This window comes from Gigantopelta aegis, chromosome 14 (genome assembly GCF_016097555.1).
Source record: "Gigantopelta aegis isolate Gae_Host chromosome 14, Gae_host_genome, whole genome shotgun sequence".
In the NCBI taxonomy this organism is placed as follows: Eukaryota; Metazoa; Mollusca; class Gastropoda; order Neomphalida; family Peltospiridae; genus Gigantopelta; species Gigantopelta aegis.
The window spans coordinates 19524055-19545558 of record NC_054712.1 but is presented as its reverse complement, the minus strand read 5'-3'; the positions used below and the strand labels follow the sequence as shown (position 1 = coordinate 19545558).

General features: G+C 37.8%; 1 protein-coding gene across 1 annotated transcript in view; it reads left to right on the top strand.

Moving 5' to 3' along the window:
- Positions 1-21504, top strand: part of LOC121388322 (importin-4-like) — a 56741-nt gene that overhangs the window by 24607 nt on the left and 10630 nt on the right. The window contains exons 14-25 of the mRNA XM_041519617.1: positions 1516-1624; positions 2766-2904; positions 4571-4684; positions 6065-6181; positions 7005-7128; positions 9304-9415; positions 12120-12229; positions 12472-12549; positions 15161-15324; positions 16324-16517; positions 18993-19163; positions 20218-20426. Of these exons, the coding sequence (XP_041375551.1) occupies positions 1516-1624; positions 2766-2904; positions 4571-4684; positions 6065-6181; positions 7005-7128; positions 9304-9415; positions 12120-12229; positions 12472-12549; positions 15161-15324; positions 16324-16517; positions 18993-19163; positions 20218-20426 (1641 nt within the window). The remainder of the gene's footprint in view (positions 1-1515; positions 1625-2765; positions 2905-4570; positions 4685-6064; positions 6182-7004; positions 7129-9303; positions 9416-12119; positions 12230-12471; positions 12550-15160; positions 15325-16323; positions 16518-18992; positions 19164-20217; positions 20427-21504) is intronic.

Below are 21504 nucleotides of genomic sequence, written 5' to 3'. Positions count from 1 at the left end.
CGCTTTCGCTCGTTGGATACATTTTGAAACTACTCGTGAGATAAATGGTATCTAACGGCTACTCATGTATTATTCTCTCTGTATACATGTAGGAGGGTAATGCTGAAAACGCCCCATGTAATATTAACTTTAAGTAATGTTGAACTTTTGCTGATAGATGATAACATGTGAACAGTGCTTGGCCATTGTTTGTAGTAAATGTACATTGAGCAAAGATATTTGAATAAAAAATTTATATATCAGTGTTCTTGCTGCTCCATTTAAACAGGGCGGGTTGCCAACTATTGCATTTTGCCACCCCACTTTCGTGTTTTGCTTCCCTTCTTTATTTTTTGTGCCCTTCTCTATTTTCCCCACATCCAACTATATTTTACAACACCCAGCTCCACTATTTTAAAATGCACACTTTTTTCACACACTCATAAAAATCGATCAGTCTGCACCCTGGACTTCAAAGAATACAAGCCGTGGTGTGTACAGAAACACAACTGACCTATAACCTATAACAGCTTACAACAGTTATCGTTATGTAATTTAACAGTATTTTTAACAGCCTCTGTTGTGTCCCATACCAGTATCCATTTGTATGTTTGACACACACAATAAAAGTTATATTTTATTTGAGCAGTGAAAATATTTTATTTTTATTTTTCGGCAATCTCCGACTGAAAACCTCCTACTTATTTAGTGCCAAATTTGTCACATAATCAGAACAGTCATTCTGTCTTTTGTGTCCACTGACTCTTGTCTGATATTTTGTCCTCATTTACAGATTTAATAGGTCGTAACTGATGATTTTTGCTGCCTACTGTCATTTGTTTATTCAGCAATTCCTAATAAAATATTAGAAACCTCATTTTCTTAGGGATATCACTGCTTTTAAAAACAATGGAAATGGTCGTGTTCATCATTAAAATAATTATCTTGGGTGTCAAATAATATATACACCGCCATTACAAAAACGAAACTATCAGCTTCGATATCAATGCGATCGATTCATTCAAAGATGATGGATATGAAAAGAACAAAAAACATTTATCCTATATTAGGGAATCACTTTAAAAAATCTTTATTATTTTTGGATATCTTAAAATCTTTATTAAAATAATAATATTAAAACATTGATTGGTTCAGCAAAACGAATGCCTTAGCCTGAATACTCTGTCATTTGAGAGTTAGACGGACATTTGGGAGATCATAACATCCATAAATGTCCAAATGTGTCTGTCTAGCTCTCGAATGTTAGAATACTTAGACTACGAAAGCCCGTGAATGTCAGACTGACAGTATCTCCGGTTAAACTAATGGTACATAAAAGGCGAGTCGGCTTATACATTACTAAATACTGAGAAGCTTCCCTTTTTTTCCCAGTTTTTTTTGGAAGGGTGGGGGAGGTGGGTCATGCAGCGGCCCTCCTTTAATTTTCACCCAGCAAGAACACTGTATATTATATCAGACTGTGCTCAAAGCATTTGAATAAATGAACACAAGTTAAGTAATCTTTCTGTGTTGTAGACATCTGAATGACATATTAAATTGTGTGTGCAAGGGACTTCGTGACTCGGAACCACTTGTCAGAAATGCAGCATTGTTTGCACTTGGCCAGTTTTCAGAACATTTGCAGGTTTGTTTGCATTAAACAATTTTTCAAAATGTTTGCAGTTTTTTATACATGTATATTAGACAAGTTGTCATAAGACTTTTTATTTTGTTTCAATTAGGACCGAGTAAAAATGCATGGAGAAGGCACTTGTATTAAATGCCTGCTCTAGACCTTTATGTGTTGAGTGTAATGTACATCGGATGATTTAAAATATTTGATAGCTTTTCCTATTCATTTATTACAGATAGATTTAATAGTAATCAGGGATACAGAAATGAAAAATATTTCACTAGCCTGCCAGACCAGAACCAACTAAAATTTACTAGCCCACCATAATTTATACTAGTCCACCAGCATATAGAATACTGTATTAATGTTTAAAGGCATATTGTCACAGACCACTGACCTATTTAATGGTCTAACAAAGTATTACCTGAACAAAAATCATTTGATTTGTCCCTAAATGTACTTTATTCAACCATCTTCATAACCACCATACTCCATTTATTAATGACATTTTGTAAAAATAATTGAATTATTGCAGTGGTCCATAATTCAAAAACTAAAATTGCCGAGAGGGTTGACATGGATTTCATTCCATCATGGTTCAGTTAAGGTGATGCAATAGCTAGATTTGGTTTCCAACAGTTAATGTAATTTTTAGTTATTATCTATTTTTCAAGAAATAGGGTCCTGAAATCCGTGACAGTATGCCTTTAATAATATTATAATATGCACTGTCTTGACATCAAATGATATATATATATTTTTTCCATATAGATTTACAAAATTCAAAGTTTATAAAATAAAAACAAAATATTGTCAGTCAGAAAAAGAGAGATCGCCCGTCGGACTGATATTTGCATTTTTCAACTCGTGTGTGAGAATTTTTACTCACATTTGGCAAGCGGGCGAGTACTTTCTGCACCCCTGGTAATAAACTGAGATTTAATGTTTTTTATTATACATTAATATGTAAGATTTTTAGAACAGATTTCAGCGACCTTTAGACTTATATACATTTTGTATTTCTAACTAAACAGGCTTATTAATCTAGATTATGTTACGGTTTAATAGTTAACTCAGTATTTTGTACACGATTCTGCAGTGGTTGTTTATATTTGATATCTTGGAAAACTGACATTACTTTTGTCTCTTGCAGCCAGATATTAGTAAGTTTGCTTCTCAACTGCTTCCTGTACTGTTCCAACACCTCCGACAAGAGACACACAATGCTGACAAAAATCCACATGGTCTCACGAAGAGCTATTATGCACTTGAAATGTTCTGTGAAAATTTAGGTTAGTACAGTTCAGTGATAGAAATAAGCAGAAATTTTCTCTAGTCCACCGGACAAATAAATCTAGAAATCTACTTGTCTGATAATATTTTCACTTGTCCAAATAAATAGTTTGTGTTATTAAAGTACAAGAACAATGTTTTTCATTGCTCAAAATGAAACTTCATTGAATATGTTTACTTGTCCACTGGACAACCACCAAGGTACATTTTGTTTGTCTGAGCAGATTTTCACTTGTCAGGACAAATGGACAAGTGCTTACATGTGTATTTCGAACACTGCAGTTAAATGGAATTCACTTATATAAAAGAATAATACATATATGTGTTAAAGGAATAATTAGGCAAGTCTTTTGGATTGGTATATATGTTCAACGATATTTAATGCACATTATTGCTTAATATCAACAAGTTTATTGAGATATTTAATTAATGAATGCGACAGTCATTATATGTAACTGGCACGGCCATTTTGTTTCATCCCACTGAATCTGCCCTCTTGTGAACAGGTAGTTACGTAATACTTATCGTCGTGTCACATCAGGTATTAATCTTAGAACCAAAGAAAAGAACGTACCGGTCTGTTAATTTTTGCAGAATGATGAAATAGACATGTGTCGCAATGTTTTGTAATAATATCCATCCCAATAAGCCCGAAATGAGTATACATTATTTTTCTATACAAAATAAACCACCAGTCGTGAAACTGGCGACAATGTATCATATTTTGTCCATGAAGCAGCAGTCTAGTTCAGAAACCTGAAATGATAAATGACTGTTTATTTGGTTAATTGGTCTTCACTTGCCTTTACCTGTGATATCTGTTTGGCGGATTACCAGATGTTGTGATTGTTTGGTAGTGCCACCGCTGTCTGGACATTAAAAACATACGTATTACTAACCTCATGTGATGCATTTTTTTAAAACCAATCTAATATGATGACATATCCTAACATAATTTTTTGTTTAATAGTATGGAAAAAATATAGGCAAATATGATCTTAACATGTAACGGATCATGATCTGTGTAATACTGTATTGATCCAGGAAATTAAAACATTCTCTAACAAATAAGCTGTAATTGTAATGGGCTGTCCCATCTAAAATCACTTAGTTGCAAAGAAAAGGAAATTATTACTTGGTTGGCCCGGTTGTTTTTGCTCAAACATACTACTACTAAATTGTATGCATTTTTTTCTTTAGATTTTTACTCAGGGAAAATACTAAAACCCTAATAATTTTGTTATTGCACATTGAAGTATGTTTGGTTAAATATTATATTACCTGGGCATCTACAAGTTGGGATGATCATAGCAAAGCACCGTGCCGTAAATTACTGGCTTACAGGAGTTGTTTACAGGAGGTGATGTCACTCCCCTTCTAAACTGGAGTACCGGAGGTGAATGAAAAGAAACAAAAACAGATTCATCTTCCAATAATGTCCTTTTTTTATTAATAAAATCATTCAATGCTTAGTGATAAAGGTGTAATAATAATAATATTACAGGAGATGATGTCACTTCCCTTCTAAACCGGAGTACCAGAGGTGACGGAAAAGAAACAAAAACAGATTCATCTTCCAATAACTTTTTTTTTTTTATTAATAAAATTATATTCAATGCGTAGTGGTGAAGTTGTAATAATATTAGAATATATATATTTTTGCAGGTAAAGAAATCTTGCCGTTCCTGCCGATTCTGATGGAGCATGTTTTATCCATCCTACAGACAGCGACGACAGTCCGAGCCAAGGAGTTGGCAATTAGTGCTATAGGATCCACTGGTGAGTCAGTACACAACCACTGGTATATCGAAGGCTGTGGTATGTGCTACCCTGCCTGTGGGATGGTGCATATAAAAGATCCCTTGCTGCTAATAGAAAAATGTAGCGGATTTCATCTCTAAGAGTTTTACATCAGTGTAAACAATGGCAAGCTGTACATCAGTGTAAACAATGGCGAGTCTTACATCAGTGTAAACAATGGCGAGTCTTACATCAATGTAAACAATGGCGAGCCTTACATCAGTGTAAACAATGGCGAGACTTATATCAGTGTAAACAGTGGGGAGTCTTGCATGACTATACAATGGCGAGCCTTACATCAGTGTAAATACTGGTGAGTCTTACATCAGTGTAAACAATGGCGAGCCTTATATCAGTGTAAACAATGGCGAGCCTTACATCAGTGTAAATACTGGTGAGTCTTACATCAGTGTAAACAATGGCGAACCTTATATCAGTGTAAACAATGGGGAATCTTACATGAGTGTAAACAATGGTGAGTCTTACATCAATGTAAACAATGGCAAGCCTTACATCAGTGTAAACGATGGCGAGCCTTATATCAGTGTAAACAATGGCGAGCCTTATATCAGTGTAAACAATGGGGAGTCTTACATGAGTGTAAACAATGGTGAGTCTTACATGAGTAAACACTGGTGAGTCTTATGTCAGTGTAAACAGTGGCGAATCTTATGTCAATGGTAACCTTATACAGTAAACAATGGGGAATCTTACATGAGTGTAAACAATGGTGAGTCTTACATCAATGTAAACAATGGCAAGCCTTACATCAGTGTAAACGATGGCGAGCCTTATATCAGTGTAAACAATGGCGAGCCTTATATCAGTGTAAACAATGGGGAGTCTTACATGAGTGTAAACAATGGTCAGTCTTACATGAGTAAACAATGGTGAGTCTTACATCAGTGTAAACAATGGCGAGCCTTACATCATTGTAAACAATAGTGAGTCTTACATCAATGTAAACAATGACGAGCCTTACATCAGTATAAACAATAGTGAGTCTTACATCAACGTAAACAATGACGAGCCTTACATCAGTGTAAACAATAGTGAGTCTTACATCAATGTAAACAATGATGAGCCTTACATCAGTGTAAACACTGGTGAGTCTTGCATCATTGTAAATAGTGGTCAGATTTCAAACTGTCAGAGTACAAAATGGAACATTGAATTTCAGGTTTAACCAATACATCGTCTTAACGTATGTTCAACAGTGAAAATAAATATTAGCTAGACGCCAGTAATTTCAACATTACCTTGAACTCGGGCTGGTTTTTAGAAATGTGGCAAAGAAGTTACTCCCACACTTTAATGTAATTTAAAAAAAACCCCACCTAAACTTTGTTTTATTTGTAGCATGTGCAGCAAAAGAAGATATGATGCCGTATTTCCCACAGATCATTGAACTTTTCAAAACCTATTTAAACAATGATGAGACTGAAGACATGATGCAGTTGAAAGTACAAACAATAGGTAAGCGTAACATTTTGGTCAGCCAAAATGATGGTCATGCTGTGGAAGAATAAAACATTCTGACTCCTGGTTTAATTTTTGACAAACACTACATTGATGGGGTACAAATTTATAACTTTCACTTAGTATATTAAGTTTGATAAATAGATAAACCATAAAATAATGTTCCTATCTGAAATCGTAAGTATTATTTTTGTGGGTTCTTCTAATTTTTATGGTATTTTCGATCAGTTAATATGGATTAAAATTAGGCAAAAAATTAATCAAGTTGCTTTACTTATGTGCATTTGTTTGCCAGAGGTCCAATATTTATGTCCATTATTCCCAATAACTGTGTTTGTATGACCAGAATTTGTTATGGAGTCGGAACTACAATTTATATCCCAGTATTTTGTGATTTTCTTTGAAAGTAAAACGGTCAAATTTATTATCAACTTAACTGTCACAATCAGCTATCAATTCTTAAAAATGACTTCGACATTCTGCTATTGTTGTCAACCAAAAATACTATCAGAAAGTATTTTTTTCCAACTCAAAATTTCCAGACATTTCTCACGTAAAAAAAAAAAAAAAAAATCCATTATTGAGATTAGTCTTGATCAGTGTTCTATTATTATTTCCGGTCAGTGCTGTGTGCAAAATGATGGGAAATATGAATGAGTGAATGCACTGTATGCGGTTTATAGTGTGTCGACTTGCATGACGTTAGGTGAGATATCTCGCCTGCAGTAGTCAGAAGGTTGATAGTTATTTTTGTGTTGCATTGTTTTTGTGGAGACGTGGTTTTATTTTGAGTTGATTCCATGTATTACTGTGTGTACAGAGTCCCTGGGGCTGCTTGCTAGGAATATTGGTGTTGAGAACTTCCGTCCACTGGCCAATGAGTGCATACAACTTGGCCTCAAGCTGCTCGACTCCACAGATGACCCAGACCTCAGAAGATGCATGTAAGTTACTTTTAACTACGTAGAATCATGTATTAAGTACCCTTCACTGTCAGCATTCAGTGTACCTTACTGTATAGACTACCAGCACCAGGTCACCTTCGACTCTACCTTCATGATTTTACTATTACAACAGTTGTTAGAAAGTCACAGACCATGTGACTGGAACATGATTTGATGTGCAGTACTCTGTGGCATATTGACCAATCAGTGCTATCGGGGTCAGATTATTTTTACTCTTTGGAACTCTGGCTGCACACACACTACTTGATAATGTGTTACGCATTTATGATGATGTCTAAAATTATGGGTGTTTTTTTAGATTATCTTTATTATGGCATCCCATGTTTGGAATAAAATCCTTTGTAATGACAGATTTTGTCAGAGTTTGTATATCTTGGGACATTGGGACCGTTCTAGATCAATAATGTAACGCTGATTTGACATATATGTCAGAGCCGTTCATAACTGGTGGTGGTAGGTCAAATGACATGTTACAAAATGTTGAGGGAGGGACACTGGTTGCAAAATGCCATGTGAATGTCAGTGCCCCAACTATCAATTGAATTAATTTAGGCCCTCGTTTAATGAGTTATTTAAAAACATAAAATAATAATATGACGGATCTAATTCAGTCGGTAGTGCACACCTAAGATGCTTGGGTCGTAGTTCTAATTGAACCACCTCAAAACCAGTGGGTTTTCCCCATCCCAATTATCCTAAACATGTTAGTTGTACATAATAATGAAATTCAAGACAAGTTGATTCCTACATATGTTTAGCTGCACGTTTATCAAACCATCTGACATTGAAATGGTATCTATAAATGTGTGCATCAAATTATCTGAATAGTACATATTGTAATTTAAAAATTGACTTGTCTGCATCAGTGTATGTCATAATTATATTTCTATAGCACTGCTCCTGAATTTTTTTTAATAACTCTATTCCTAAAAGACCGGCCTCGGTGGCGTCGTGGCAGGCCATCGGTCTACAGGCTGGTAGGTACTGGGTTCGGATCCCAGTCGAGGCATGGGATTTTTAATCCAGATACCGACTTCAAACCCTAAGTGAGTGCTTCACAAGGCTCAATGGGTAGGTGTAAACCACTTGCACTGACCAGTGATCCATAACTGGTTCAACAAAGGCCATGGTTTGTGCTATCCTGCCTGTGGGAAGCGCAAATAAAACATCCCTTGCTACTAATCGGAAGAGTAGCCCATGTAGTGGCGACAGCGGGTTTCCTCTCAAAATCTGTGTGGTCCTTAACCATATGTCTGACGCCATATAACCGTAAATAAAATGTGTTGAGCGTCGTTGTTAAATAAAACATTTCTTTTTCTATTCCTAAAAGGGAAAAGAAGTCCCAAATACACTATTGAACAAAACTATATAAATCAGAAGAAAACATGTTGGTTTATCGGTTCATTTTTGCAACATATGTCTCTACATTGACATGTACCAATTACTTCATAAATTAATAATGCTTGATTTTCACTTGCCTTAGCATTTTGATGAGTGCGATTTTTCACTCGCCTAAGTGTTTAGATGTGTGCAATTTTTCACTCGCCATGGTTTTTCAAAAGCCAAGGACAGGGTATTATTTACTTATTGCCTTGCCTGTGACAAAAAGTAATATATATTGATGATGTTGTTAGATAAAATTTGATTGAGAAACATAACTTGCTTCGTTGTAATAACACGGGTCGGTCTGGGATCGATCCCCGTCAGTGGACCCATTGGGCTATTTCTCGTTCCAGCCAGTGCTCTACAACTGGTGTAACAAAGGCTGTGGTGTGTACTGTCCTGTCTGTGGGATGGTGCATATAAAAGATACCTTGCTGCTAATCGAAAAGAGTAGCCCATGAAGTGGCGACAGGGGGTTTCCTCCCTCAATATATGTGTGGTCCTTAACCATATGTCCGACATCATATAACCGTAAATAAAATGTGTTGAGTGCGTCGTTAAATAAACCATTTCCTTCCTTCTTTGTAGTAAAACATTTGTTCATCTTTGTTTTAGGGAAATGTGATATACTAGATTGGTTATGTTGTACATGTAGATCTTGTCTCCCTCATTTGATGATATCAGAAAACATAACATTAGTACTTTTAGGTTTTCCTGAGGCAAGGGAAGTAACTGTTCTTTGTCATTTGGATCTGAACATTCATATTTCAGCTTTGTGATGTTTGCAGCCATTTCGAATGTGATCAAAAGTGATATGGGTGAGAGTCTGGAGAAAATGATAAACTACATTCTGCAGTCGATCAAGTCAATGGAGGGCTTCACGGTCAGTGTTCAGTATTGCACGCTGTCATTTGGGCCAGTTTGTTATTATCATCGTACAAAGACTTTTTATTTCATTTCAACTTATTTTCGTGCTTATATCCAATTAAGGTTCAAGTACGCTGTCCTGGGCACACACCTCAGCTATCTGGGACCTAATTCACTAAAGTCTCGCAACTTTGCGATCTTGCAGTGCAATGCTAAAAGACTTGCAAAGAGGATGCTTTGTTGTCTAGCAAAGCGGCCTAAGAGACCTTTGTGAATTAGTCCCCTGGGCTGTCTGTCCAGGACAGTGGGTTAGTTGTTAGTTGGTTAGTGAGAGAGAAGAGGGTGTAGTGGTCTTACACCTACACATTGAGCCCATAAGAACTCGCTCTGGGTTGGAGCCGGTACCGGGCTGCGAACCCTGTTCCTACCAACCTGTAGTCCGATGGCTTAACCACTGCACCACCAAGGCCAGTGTACAAAGACAAATTGTAGTACATTTCTGTACAAATATGTTGGTTTTTTTTGTACATACCCCCAATTAACTCACCCAGTGGTAGGTCAGTTATGACCCTTACAGGGCTAAAAATATGGCTGTTTTTGACGAGAATCCATGTAGATTCTCATGAAAGCAATCCGCGAGAATCCTCTGAATCCAAACTTATTTTTAAAGAAGGATTTTACAAAAAGTGTTTGTATATAAATGCATGGTGGTATTAGTACATATAAAATACTCATGCTTTTTATTGGAAGAAATAACCAATGCAATATTACATGTAGCATGGTGTCCAATTCCACATATTTAATACATTATTTTAATAACAATTTTTGGGGAGGGTGGTTCCATATTCCACTTAATTTTCAAACATATACCTGCATGTAGCCTATTCAATTACGGTACAGATACACTGTCCTGATCACACACTTAAGCTATCTGTCCAGGACATTTATTTTAACTTATTTTCGTGCTTATATCCAGTTAAGGTTTAAGCATGCTGTCCTGGGCACACACCTCAGCTATCTGGGCTGTCTGTCCAGGCCAGTGGGTTAGTTGTTAGTGAGAAAGATGAGGGTGTAGTGGCCTTACACCTACCCACTGAGCCCTTAAGGACTCGCTCTGGGTTGGAGCTGGTACTGGGCTATGAACCCAGTACCTACCAGCCTGTAGTCCGATGGCTTAACCATGACGCCACTGAGGCCGGTTTGTGTCCAGGACAGTGGTTTAATGGCTAGTTGTTAGCGAGAGAGAAGTCACTGTATAACTTCCCACTGAGCCACATTAACTCACTTTGGGTGGGAGCTGGCCCGTGATACGAACCCTGTACCTACCAGCCTGTAGTCCGATGGCTTAACCATGACGCCACTGAAGCTGGTTTCTGTCCAGGACAGTAGTTTAATGGCTAGTTGTTAGTGAGAGAGAAGTCACTGTATAACTTCCCACTGAGCCACATTAACTCACTTTGGGTGGGAGCTGGCCCGTGATACGAACCCAGTACCTACCAGCCTGTAGTCCGATGGCTTAACCATGACGCCACTGAGGCCGGTTTGTGTCCAGGACAGTGGTTTAATGGCTAGTTGTTAGCGAGAGAGAAGTCACTGTATAACTTCCCACTGAGCCACATTAACTCACTTTGGGTGGGAGCTGGCCCGTGATACGAACCCAGTACCTACCAGCCTGTAGTCCGATGGCTTAACCATGACGCCACTGAGGCCGGTTTGTGTCCAGGACAGTGGTTTAATGGCTAGTTGTTAGCGAGAGAGAAGTCACTGTATAACTTCCCACTGAGCCTCATTAACTCACTTTGGGTGGGAGCTGGCCCGTGATACGAACCCAGTACCTACCAGTTTAACGACATGATGTTTTACTTATAATGTATATTGAAACGTAGGGCAACAGTACAAGTTATGAAAAGTCCATACATTTTCTACCAAAACATAATGATTAAAAGTATTATGTTAATACAGGTGAGAGATGCTACTGGCAGATTTTTTGAGTTGTCTAAATCTTGTAGAGCTAACTCATATGGTTGTCTGCTTTTATGTTTTCTGAATTCCAAACACTGACATATGATGCTTAAAGCTGCAATCTCTGGAATATTTTAAATATTTCATCTTTCATCATTTAGAATGGATCATCCAATTCTCCTTCATGCGTATGATGCACCATTCTTTGCTTTGAGTTAGGTGATTATGCTTACCTTGGTCAGGGGGCGGGACGTAGCCCAGTGGTAATCCGTCTGCCTGATATACGGTTGGTCTGAGATCAATCCTAGTCGGTGGGCCCATTGAGCTATTTTTCGCTGCAGCCAGTGCACCATAGCTGATATATCAAAGGCCGTGGTATGTGCTATCTGATTGTGAGATGGTTCATATAAGACTCTCAGAGACGATATGTTAAAATTACCAAATGTTTGACATCCAATAGTCAATAGTTAATAAATCAATGTGCTCTAGTGATGTCGTTAAACAAAATAAACTTTAACCGTGGTCAGAAGCAGATATAATGTTAGGCCATTATATAACTTTGAGATGGGGCACTTCTTGTTTTGCACAGATGCAGATTTCTTTTTATGTGTCTATATATTTGCACAGGTGCTGAATCTTTCATGCATCTATGCTGAGATATCAAAGTTGGAAAACAAATATAATATGGGGATATGACTGCTGCCTTATACCTATTGCTGTATTGAAGATATATTAAAATCCCTTCTTTCTGTTGTCAGCCCTATTACAAGGAGAAAGAAGCAGAGTCTGTAATAAATGAGGAGGAATTTAAGGAAGAAGAAGAAGATATTGGTGATGCAGATGATGAAGAAGATGATCAAGTGGAAGGGTAATTAACTAACAAATATAGAATAATTTTAATTAGCATTCTTGATAATTACAAGTTTAACAGCATCCCTGTATTGATATCACCATAATTATGTGTTAATGTGTGTATAAATTTAATAGTTAAATATTGTAGGAAAAAAGCACAATATTGGCTGCTTAATATGCTTTTCCAAATAAAAAGCACAGGGCAAGTGATGGAGTATGTTCTCCTTAATACATATCAGTGCAATAATTGTTTTTCAGGATTAGTGTGATGAACTCGTATCTTGATGAGAAAGAAGATGCATGTGCTGCACTTGGTGAACTGGCTGAAAACACAGGGTGAGATTGTGAGAACTAACAACCATTATATTTGGGGAAAACACAGGGTGAGATTGTGAGAACTAACAACCATTATATTTGGGGAAAACACAGGGTGAGATTGTGAGAACTAACCACCATTATATTTGGGGAAAACACAGGGTGAGATTGTGAGAACTAACAACCATTATATTTGGGGAAAACACAGGGTGAGATTGTGAGAACTAACCACCATTATATTTGGGGAAAACACAGGGTGAGATTGTGAGAACTAACAACCATTATATTTGGGGAAAACACAGGGTGAGATTGTGAGAACTAACCACCATTATATTTGGGGAAAACACAGGGTGAGATTGTGAGAACTAACAACCATTATATTTGGGGAAAACACAGGGTGAGATTGTGAGAACTAACCACCATTATATTTGGGGAAAACACAGGGTGAGATTGTGAGAACTAACCACCATTATATTTGGGGAAAACACAGGGTGAGATTGTGAGAACTAACAACCATTATACTTGGGGAAAAGCACAGGGTGAGATTGTGAGAACTAACCACCATTATATTTGGGGAAAACACAGGGTGAGATTGTGAGAACTAACCACCATTATACTTGGGGGAAAACACAGGGTGAGATTGTGAGAACTAACAACCATTAATATGTGGGAAAAGCACAGGGTGAGATTGTGAGAACTAACCACCATTATATTTGGGGAAAACACAGGGTGAGATTGTGAGAACTAACAACCATTATATTTGGGGAAAACACAGGGTGAGATTGTGAGAACTAACAACCATTATATTTGGGGAAAACACAGGGTGAGATTGTGAGAACTAACCACCATTATATTTGGGGAAAACACAGGGTGAGATTGTGAGAACTAACCACCATTATATTTGGGGAAAACACAGGGTGAGATTGTGAGAACTAACAACCATTATATTTGGGGAAAACACAGGGTGAGATTGTGAGAACTAACCACCATTATATTTGGGGAAAACACAGGGTGAGATTGTGAGAACTAACCACCATTATATTTGGGGAAAACACAGGGTGAGATTGTGAGAACTAACAACCATTATACTTGGGGAAAACACAGGGTGAGATTGTGAGAACTAACCACCATTATATTTGGGGAAAACACAGGGTGAGATTGTGAGAACTAACCACCATTATACTTGGGGAAAACACAGGGTGAGATTGTGAGAACTAACAACCATTAATATGTGGGAAAAGCACAGGGTGAGATTGTGAGAACTAACCACCATTATATTTGGGGAAAACACAGGGTGAGATTGTGAGAACTAACAACCATTATACTTGGGGGAAAACACAGGGTGAGATTGTGAGAACTAACAACCATTAATATGTGGGAAAAGCACAGGGTGAGATTGTGAGAACTAACCACCATTATATTTGGGGAAAACACAGGGTGAGATTGTGAGAACTAACAACCATTATACTTGGGGGAAAACACAGGGTGAGATTGTGAGAAGTAACAACCATTAATATGTGGGAAAAGCACAGGGTGAGATTGTGAGAACTACCAACCAGTATACTTGGGGGAAACAGGGTGAGATTGTGAGAACTAACAACCAGTATACTTGGGGAAAACACAGGGTGAGATTGTGAGAACTAACAACCATTATACTTGGGGAAAACACAGGGTGAGATTGTGAGATCTAACAATCATTATACTTGGGGAAAACAGGGTGAGATTGTGAGAACTAACAACCATTATACTTGGGGAAACACAGGGTGAGATTGAGAGGACTAACAACCATTATACTTGGGGAAAACACAGGGTGAGATTGTGAGAACTAACAACCATTATACTTGGGGAAAACACAGGGTGAGATTGTGAGAACTAACAACCATTATACTTGGGGAAAACACAGGGTGAGATTGTGAGAACTAACAACCATTATACTTGGGGAAAACAGGGTGAGATTGTGAGAACTAACAACCATTATACTTGGGGAAACACAGGGTGAGATTGAGAGGACTAACAACCACTATACTTGGGGAAAACACAGGGTGAGATTGTGAGAAGTAACAACCATTATTCCATTTGAACTTGAGCATAATAATAATTAAAACAGATTTGTGTATTGAAAGCAAGCTTATTTGTTTATGTAATTATATATATTTTTATATGTGCACAATTAGATAATCGATTAGGTGTGTGAACAGTACATTTTTTACACTATTATGTAACTTGCAAACCATTGCAGAGGCGAGACATAGCCCAGTGGTAAAGCGCTCGCTTTGGTTTGGTTTGGTTCGCTCGGTTTGTGATCGATCCCCGTCACTGGGCCCATTGGGCTATTTCTCACTCCAGTCAGTGCACCATGACTAGTACATCAAAGGCTGTAGTATGTGCTATCCTGTCTATGGGATGGTGCATATAAAAGATCCCTTGCTGCTAATAAAAAAAAAGAGAGTAGCCCATGAAGTAGCGACAACGGGTTTCCTCCCTCAATATTTGTATGGTCCTTAACCATATGTCTGATGCCATATAACTGTAAATAAAATGTGTTGAGTGCGTCGTTAAATAAACCATTGCCTTCCTTTCCTTGCAACCCATCATGACTTTGGTATAACTGTAATTTTGTTTTTAATTTCAGAGCTGCCTTCCTGCCACATCTAGAGAAATGTTATACTGAGGTAGTTGGACTTGTCACTTACCCTGCGTCAAACGTCAAGAAGGCTGCCATCACGACTTTGGCCCAGTTCTGTACTTCACTGCATGCGTTCCACGCTCAGACACCGTCGCCAGACTCAGAAACCGGTGAGGTCCTACTCACAAGCAGGTCTCTTCATCTACCTGACAGTTTGGTTTGTGGTGAAGCGTTATGAAAGTAGAAACTTAAACCTTTATTAATTGGAAACTGACATTTTTGTTAGTGGTCAGGTATTGAAGTTTAAAACTCGTTATTAATTGAAAACTGGTGATTTTCTCCTTAAAAAACCGATGAGTTGTTGATCAGAACCTGTTGAACCACGTTTTCCTTCAGATTTTCCGACACATGCTGTTAAAATGGGTCACTTTGAGGTTCACAAGTTGTTTAAAATATTTGTAATGGAATAATGGTACAACTTTGACATTCATACCTTGAATCTTCTTTTACTAACCCCCCCCCCCCCAACAAAAAAACCCCCACCCCAAAACAAACCCAATAAATTAAAATAAAGAAGAAGAAAATCATTCTTTTTCAGTAATATGTTATTTGTTGTGAAATCATTACTTGTAAAAACATCTACACTGGAAATCTTTTCATTTCCCTTTGTTCTTGATGATTAGTAGTGTGATTACATGCATTATTGAAATCATCTGCCATTTATGGTTTAAACAATATTTATTGTCGTTCAAAAACAGTAACAGTCGGGGTGATTAGCCAACAGGCATTAGCCTATAATAAGGCCTCTCCCAACAGTTTACAATATGAATATATTACAATCAATAAAATAAAACATGATTATAACGTGTTCCAAATTTACTAACAAAGAGAGGAAATAGAAGGAAGAAAAGACGTAAAGAAAGAAAGGATAAAGAGGATGAACAGGTTATTACCTTTAATGTTTACATTATTTAGAATTAAGAGGTCAGAAGTGAGAGAACGAACGTGACTGGTTAATTAATCTCAGAACGTTTGCTATTTACAATGAAGTTATGGACAGATTTGAATATAGCTGTATTTTCTAGGAGACTTAAGGTTTGGGCCACCAAATAGTAACATATTACAATTCTGCCATTTATGAATTTGTAGCAACAGCTCTTTTATTGTAGCCTTGAAGACGATGTTGGTGGCCATTATTCCGAAATACGTGAGCATCATCCGCGAGGATGTGGACCGCACAGTGGTAATGGCGGCGGTGGACGCCCTACAGGACATACTCAACAAGATTGGTATGCTTGTTTTACAGATAACTGAGGCAACTGATGTCATCTTGTCCGTTGTCAAGGAGATCTTTACACACAAGGTATTTTTTTAATGAATGTAGTGATATATACACCACTATTATATTCTGTTTCATTCCAAATTTCAGGTTTGTTTTAGCAATTAATATTTAATCTGAGTGGCATGACTTAGCCCAGTGGTAAAGCGCTCGCTTGATGCGTGGTCGGTTTGGGATCAATCCTCGTCGGTGTGCCCATTGGGCTATTTCTAGTTTCTGCCAGTGCACCGTGACTGGCATATCAAATGCTGTGGTATGTGCTATCCTGTCTGTGGTATGATGCATATAATATAAAAGTTCCCTTGCTACTAATGAAAAAATATAGTGGGTTTCTTCTCTAAGACTACATGTATGTCAAAATTACCAAATGTTTGACATCCAATAGCCGATTATTAATAAATCAGTGTGCTCTAGTGGTGGCATTAAACAAAACCAACTTTAATGTTAATTACAGGCTGGTAGGTACTGGGTTCGGATCCCAGTCGAGGCATGGGATTTTTAATCGAGAAACGACTCCAAACCCTGAGTGAGTGCTCCACAAGGCTCAATGGGTAGGTGTAAAGCACTTGCACCGACCAGTGATCCATAACTGGTTCAACAAAGGCCATGGTTTGTGCTATCCTGCCTGTGAGAAGCGCAAATAAAAGATCCCTTGCTGCCTGTTGTAAAAAGAGTAGCCTATGTGGCGACAGCGGGTTTCCTCTAAAAACAGTGTCAGAATGACCATCTGTTTGATGTCCAATAGCCAATGATAAGATAAAAAATCAGTGTGCTCTAGTGGCGTCGTTAAATAAAACAAACCTTACTTTTTTTAATGTTAATATTTAATCCTATTAGCTATGTGATTGTGTATTTGTTGAATGTAGGCAGAAGCTTTAATATAGACATTTGGCTGTTTGCCAGTCCCAAACTGTTGTACAGTGAAACCCCCCAAAAGCGGACACCCTTGGGATCAAGTAAAATGTCTAGTTTTAAGGGGTATCCGGTTTAGAGAGGTTCTTTTTTATACTGATATTTAAAAAGGGACCTTGAGAAACGTCCGATTTTGAGAGAATTCCAGTTTATAGAGGGTCTGGTTTTAAGAGGTTTCATAATTGTATTTGATTTGCAGAAATAAATATAGTTTAAACCAATCCTATTATTTCTTTATATGGTTAATCTTTTAATATTTTGTTTTATTTTGCTCTCCTATTTGTATTAGTATTGCATTGATTGTATTTTACAAATATAATGTGTCAGTTGTGTTTGTTTACTGTGGTTTATCAGTGAGTGTGTTCTGTGTGTATTGTTGAGTTGTGTTTATTCCATGGTTTATCAGTGAGTGTTCTCTGTGTATTGTTGAGTTGTGTTTATTCCATGGTTTATCACTGAGTGTTCTCTGTGTATTGTTGAGTTGTGTTTATTCCATGGTTTATCAGTGAGTGTTCTGTGTGTATTGTTGAGTTGTGTTTATTCCATGGGTTATCAGTGAGTGTTCTGTGTGTATTGTTGAGTTGTGTTTATTCCATGGTTTATCACTGCGTGTTCTGTGTGTATTGTTGAGTTGTGTTTATTCCATGGTTTATCACTGAGTGTTCTGTGTGTATTGTTGTTGTGTTTATTCCATGGTTTATCAGTGAGTGTTCTGTGTGTATTGTTAAGTTGTTTCTCTCTACCGTGGTTTATCAGTGAGTGTTCTGTGTGTATTGTTGAGTTGTGTTTATTCCATGGTTTATCAGTGAGTATGTTCTGTGTGTATTGTTAAGTTGTGTTTCTCTACCGTGGTTTATCAGTCAATATGTTCTGTGTGTATTGTTGAGTTGTGTTTATTCCATGGTTTATCAGTGAGTATGTTCTGTGTGTATTGTTAAGTTGTGTTTCTCTACCGTGGTTTATCAGTGAGTGTTCTGTGTGTATTGTTGAGTTGTGTTTCTCTACCGTGGTTTATCAGTGAGTGTTCTGTGTGTATTGTTGAGTTGTGTTTATTCCATGGTTTATCAGTGAGTATGTTCTGTGTGTATTGTTAAGTTGTGTTTCTCTACCGTGGTTTATCAGTCAATATGTTCTGTGTGTATTGATGTGTTTCTCTACAATAGTTTATCAGTGAGTGTTCTGTGTGTATTGTTGAGTTGTGTATCTCTACCATGGTTTATCAGTCAGTGTATTCCGTGTGCATGTGTTCTGTTCATATTGATGTATTTATCAGTGCATGTGCACCGTGTGTATCTCTATCATGGTTTGTCAGTGTGTGTGTTCTGTGTGTATCTCTACCATTGTTTATCAGTGTGTCTATTCCATGCATATCTCTACCATGGTTTATCAGTGTGTCTGTTCCGTATGTATCTCTACCATGGTTTATCAGTGTGTGTGTTCTGTGTGTATCTCTACCATGGTTTATCAGTGCGTGTGCTCTGTGTGTATTGGTGTGTTTATCAGTGTGTGTGTTCTGTGTGTACATGTTTATCAGTATGTGCTCTGTGTGTATTGATGTGTTTATCAGTGTTTGTGTCCCGTGTGTAGCTGGCGTGCCAGGACCAGGATGAGGAAGATGAGGAGGAGCAGCAGGCGGAGTATGATGGGATGCTCATAGAGTCGGGGGGCGACGTTCTGCCCGTCATGGCGCGCATCCTGGGAGGCGACACGTTCCTGCCGTTCTTCAGCAGCTTCATCACAGACTTGCTCAAGAGACTAGTAAGATTCACTAAGCATCATTTTACCTGCCCTTAACATTTCTTAAAACAGATAACACAAAGTTATTTCAAGACACACAGAAACTGGATACAGAATAGTAGTAGTAAGATTCACTAAACATCATTTTACCTGCCCTTAACATTTCTTAAAACAGATAACACAAAATTATTTCAAGACACACAGAAACTGGATACAGAATAGTAGTAGTAAGATTCATTAAATACCATTTTATCTGTCCATAACATTTATTAAAACAGATAACACAAAATTAGTTCAAGACACACAGAAACTGGATACAGAATAGTAGTAGTAAGATTCATTAAATACCATTTTATCTGTCCATAACATTTATTAAAACAGATAACACAAAATTAGTTCAAGACACACAGAAACTGGATACAGAATAGTAGTAGTAAGATTCATTAAATACCATTTTATCTGTCCATAACATTTATTAAAACAGATAACACAAAATTATTTCAAGACACACAGAAACTGGATTCAGAATAGTAGTAGTAAGATTCATTAAATACCATTTTATCTGTCCATAACATTTATTAAAACAGATAACACAAAATTATTTCAAGACACACAGAAACTGGATTCAGAATAGTAGTAATACTGAGGCTTCTTTAGTGACTGCTGAATTTGATGGACAGGGACAAAATTAGCCATGGTAGCAATTTTCAGTTTTATATCATACCATCTCTTCTAGAACAACAAATTACTAAGTTAAGTGTGTTCCGAAAAAGTAAAATGGCACCCAAAAAGCTTTAGATGGCTATAACTTAAAAACTGTTTCAGATATGGTGTTAAAGCCAGAGAATCTTTGGTATTTTTAGAATTGTCCAAGGTGGGTCACCGGCCTCGATGGTGCGGTGGTTAAGCCATCAGACTACAGGCTGATAGGTACAGGGTTCACTGCCCGGTACCAGCTCCAACCCAGAGCGAGTTCTTAAGGGCTCAGTGGGTAGGTGTGGCCTTACCCTCTTCTCTTTTCATAAACAGTAATTAGCAGTACTTGCCTACATTAAGTGACTGGCTATGATTTCAGAAGCAGACCAGTTCGACGTCTGAGAAGTCGTTTGCTGTGGGCACCTTGGCCGAGACCCTGGAGGCGTGTGGGTCGGCGTCGGTCGTGTTTGTGGAGCAGCTGTATCCCGTGTTCCTCAAGATGGTGCACGAAGAAGACGAGGAGGTCCGCAGTAACGCCGTGTTTGCTCTCGGGGTGCTCGTGTCAAACAGCGGAGAGAAACTGCATTCGTATCCTTCACTTAACATGAAACCTGTGTCAGGATGCTGACATATGGCAGTCCTCCTACAGGCAGTGCACAGGAAGGACGAAATAGTCTTGTGTCGTGCTCGCATCGGTCTTACCTACTTGACCCATTCATTTATCTTAAAGAAAGATCCTCCACCTCAGTGTGACTACTGCCCAGTGGTACAGCACTCGCTCGATGTGTGGTCGGTGTGAGATCGATCCTCGTCGGTGGCCCCATTGCACTATTTCTTGTTCCAGCCAGTGCTCCACAGCTGGTGTAACAATGGCCGTGGTATGTACTATCCTGCCTGTGGGATGGTGCATATAAAAGATCCCTTGCTGCTAATCGAAAAAGAGTAGCCCATGAAGTGGCGACAGTGGGTTTCTTCTCTCAATACCTGTGTGGTCCTTAACCATATGTCTGACGCCATATAACCGTAAATAAAATGTGTTGAGTGCGTCGTTAAATAAAACATTTCCTTCCTTCCTTCGTGTCAGGATGTTATCATATGGTTTATTATTTGGAATACTTATGTATGCTAATGATCAAAAGTAACTGTACACCATTAAAGTTACTCCACATCATATTGATTAATGTATGCTTGTACCTGTATTTTATAAAAGAGTTGCAAAACACATGTTACAGAGTTGTCAAGAACATACATGTAATTATGGCTAAATGTAACCTTGATACAACACCATTTAAAAAAATGAACATTTTCATATCACTGGTATTATTTTTTCTGGAATGGCACTGAATGTTATCACTGCAGAATAACAACGTAATCCTACCCAACCTGACAAAATCATCCCTCCTATTTTCTCACAGTGTGGACAGGGTGAAATTTTTATGTGTGGACATAATCCTTCCATGAAAAATCCTGTTGCTGTATGTTTTGGCATAGAGTCAGTCACAAGATATTATAATCCAGTGGATGACATTGGAGACAAACCTTGTTCTAGACAACCTGGTGTGACAGGGGTAAGGTGACCTTGTGTGACATCATTTGAGTAAGATAATCTTGTTTGACATATCAATAAGATATCAGTGCAACATCATATCAATGAGATAATCCTGTA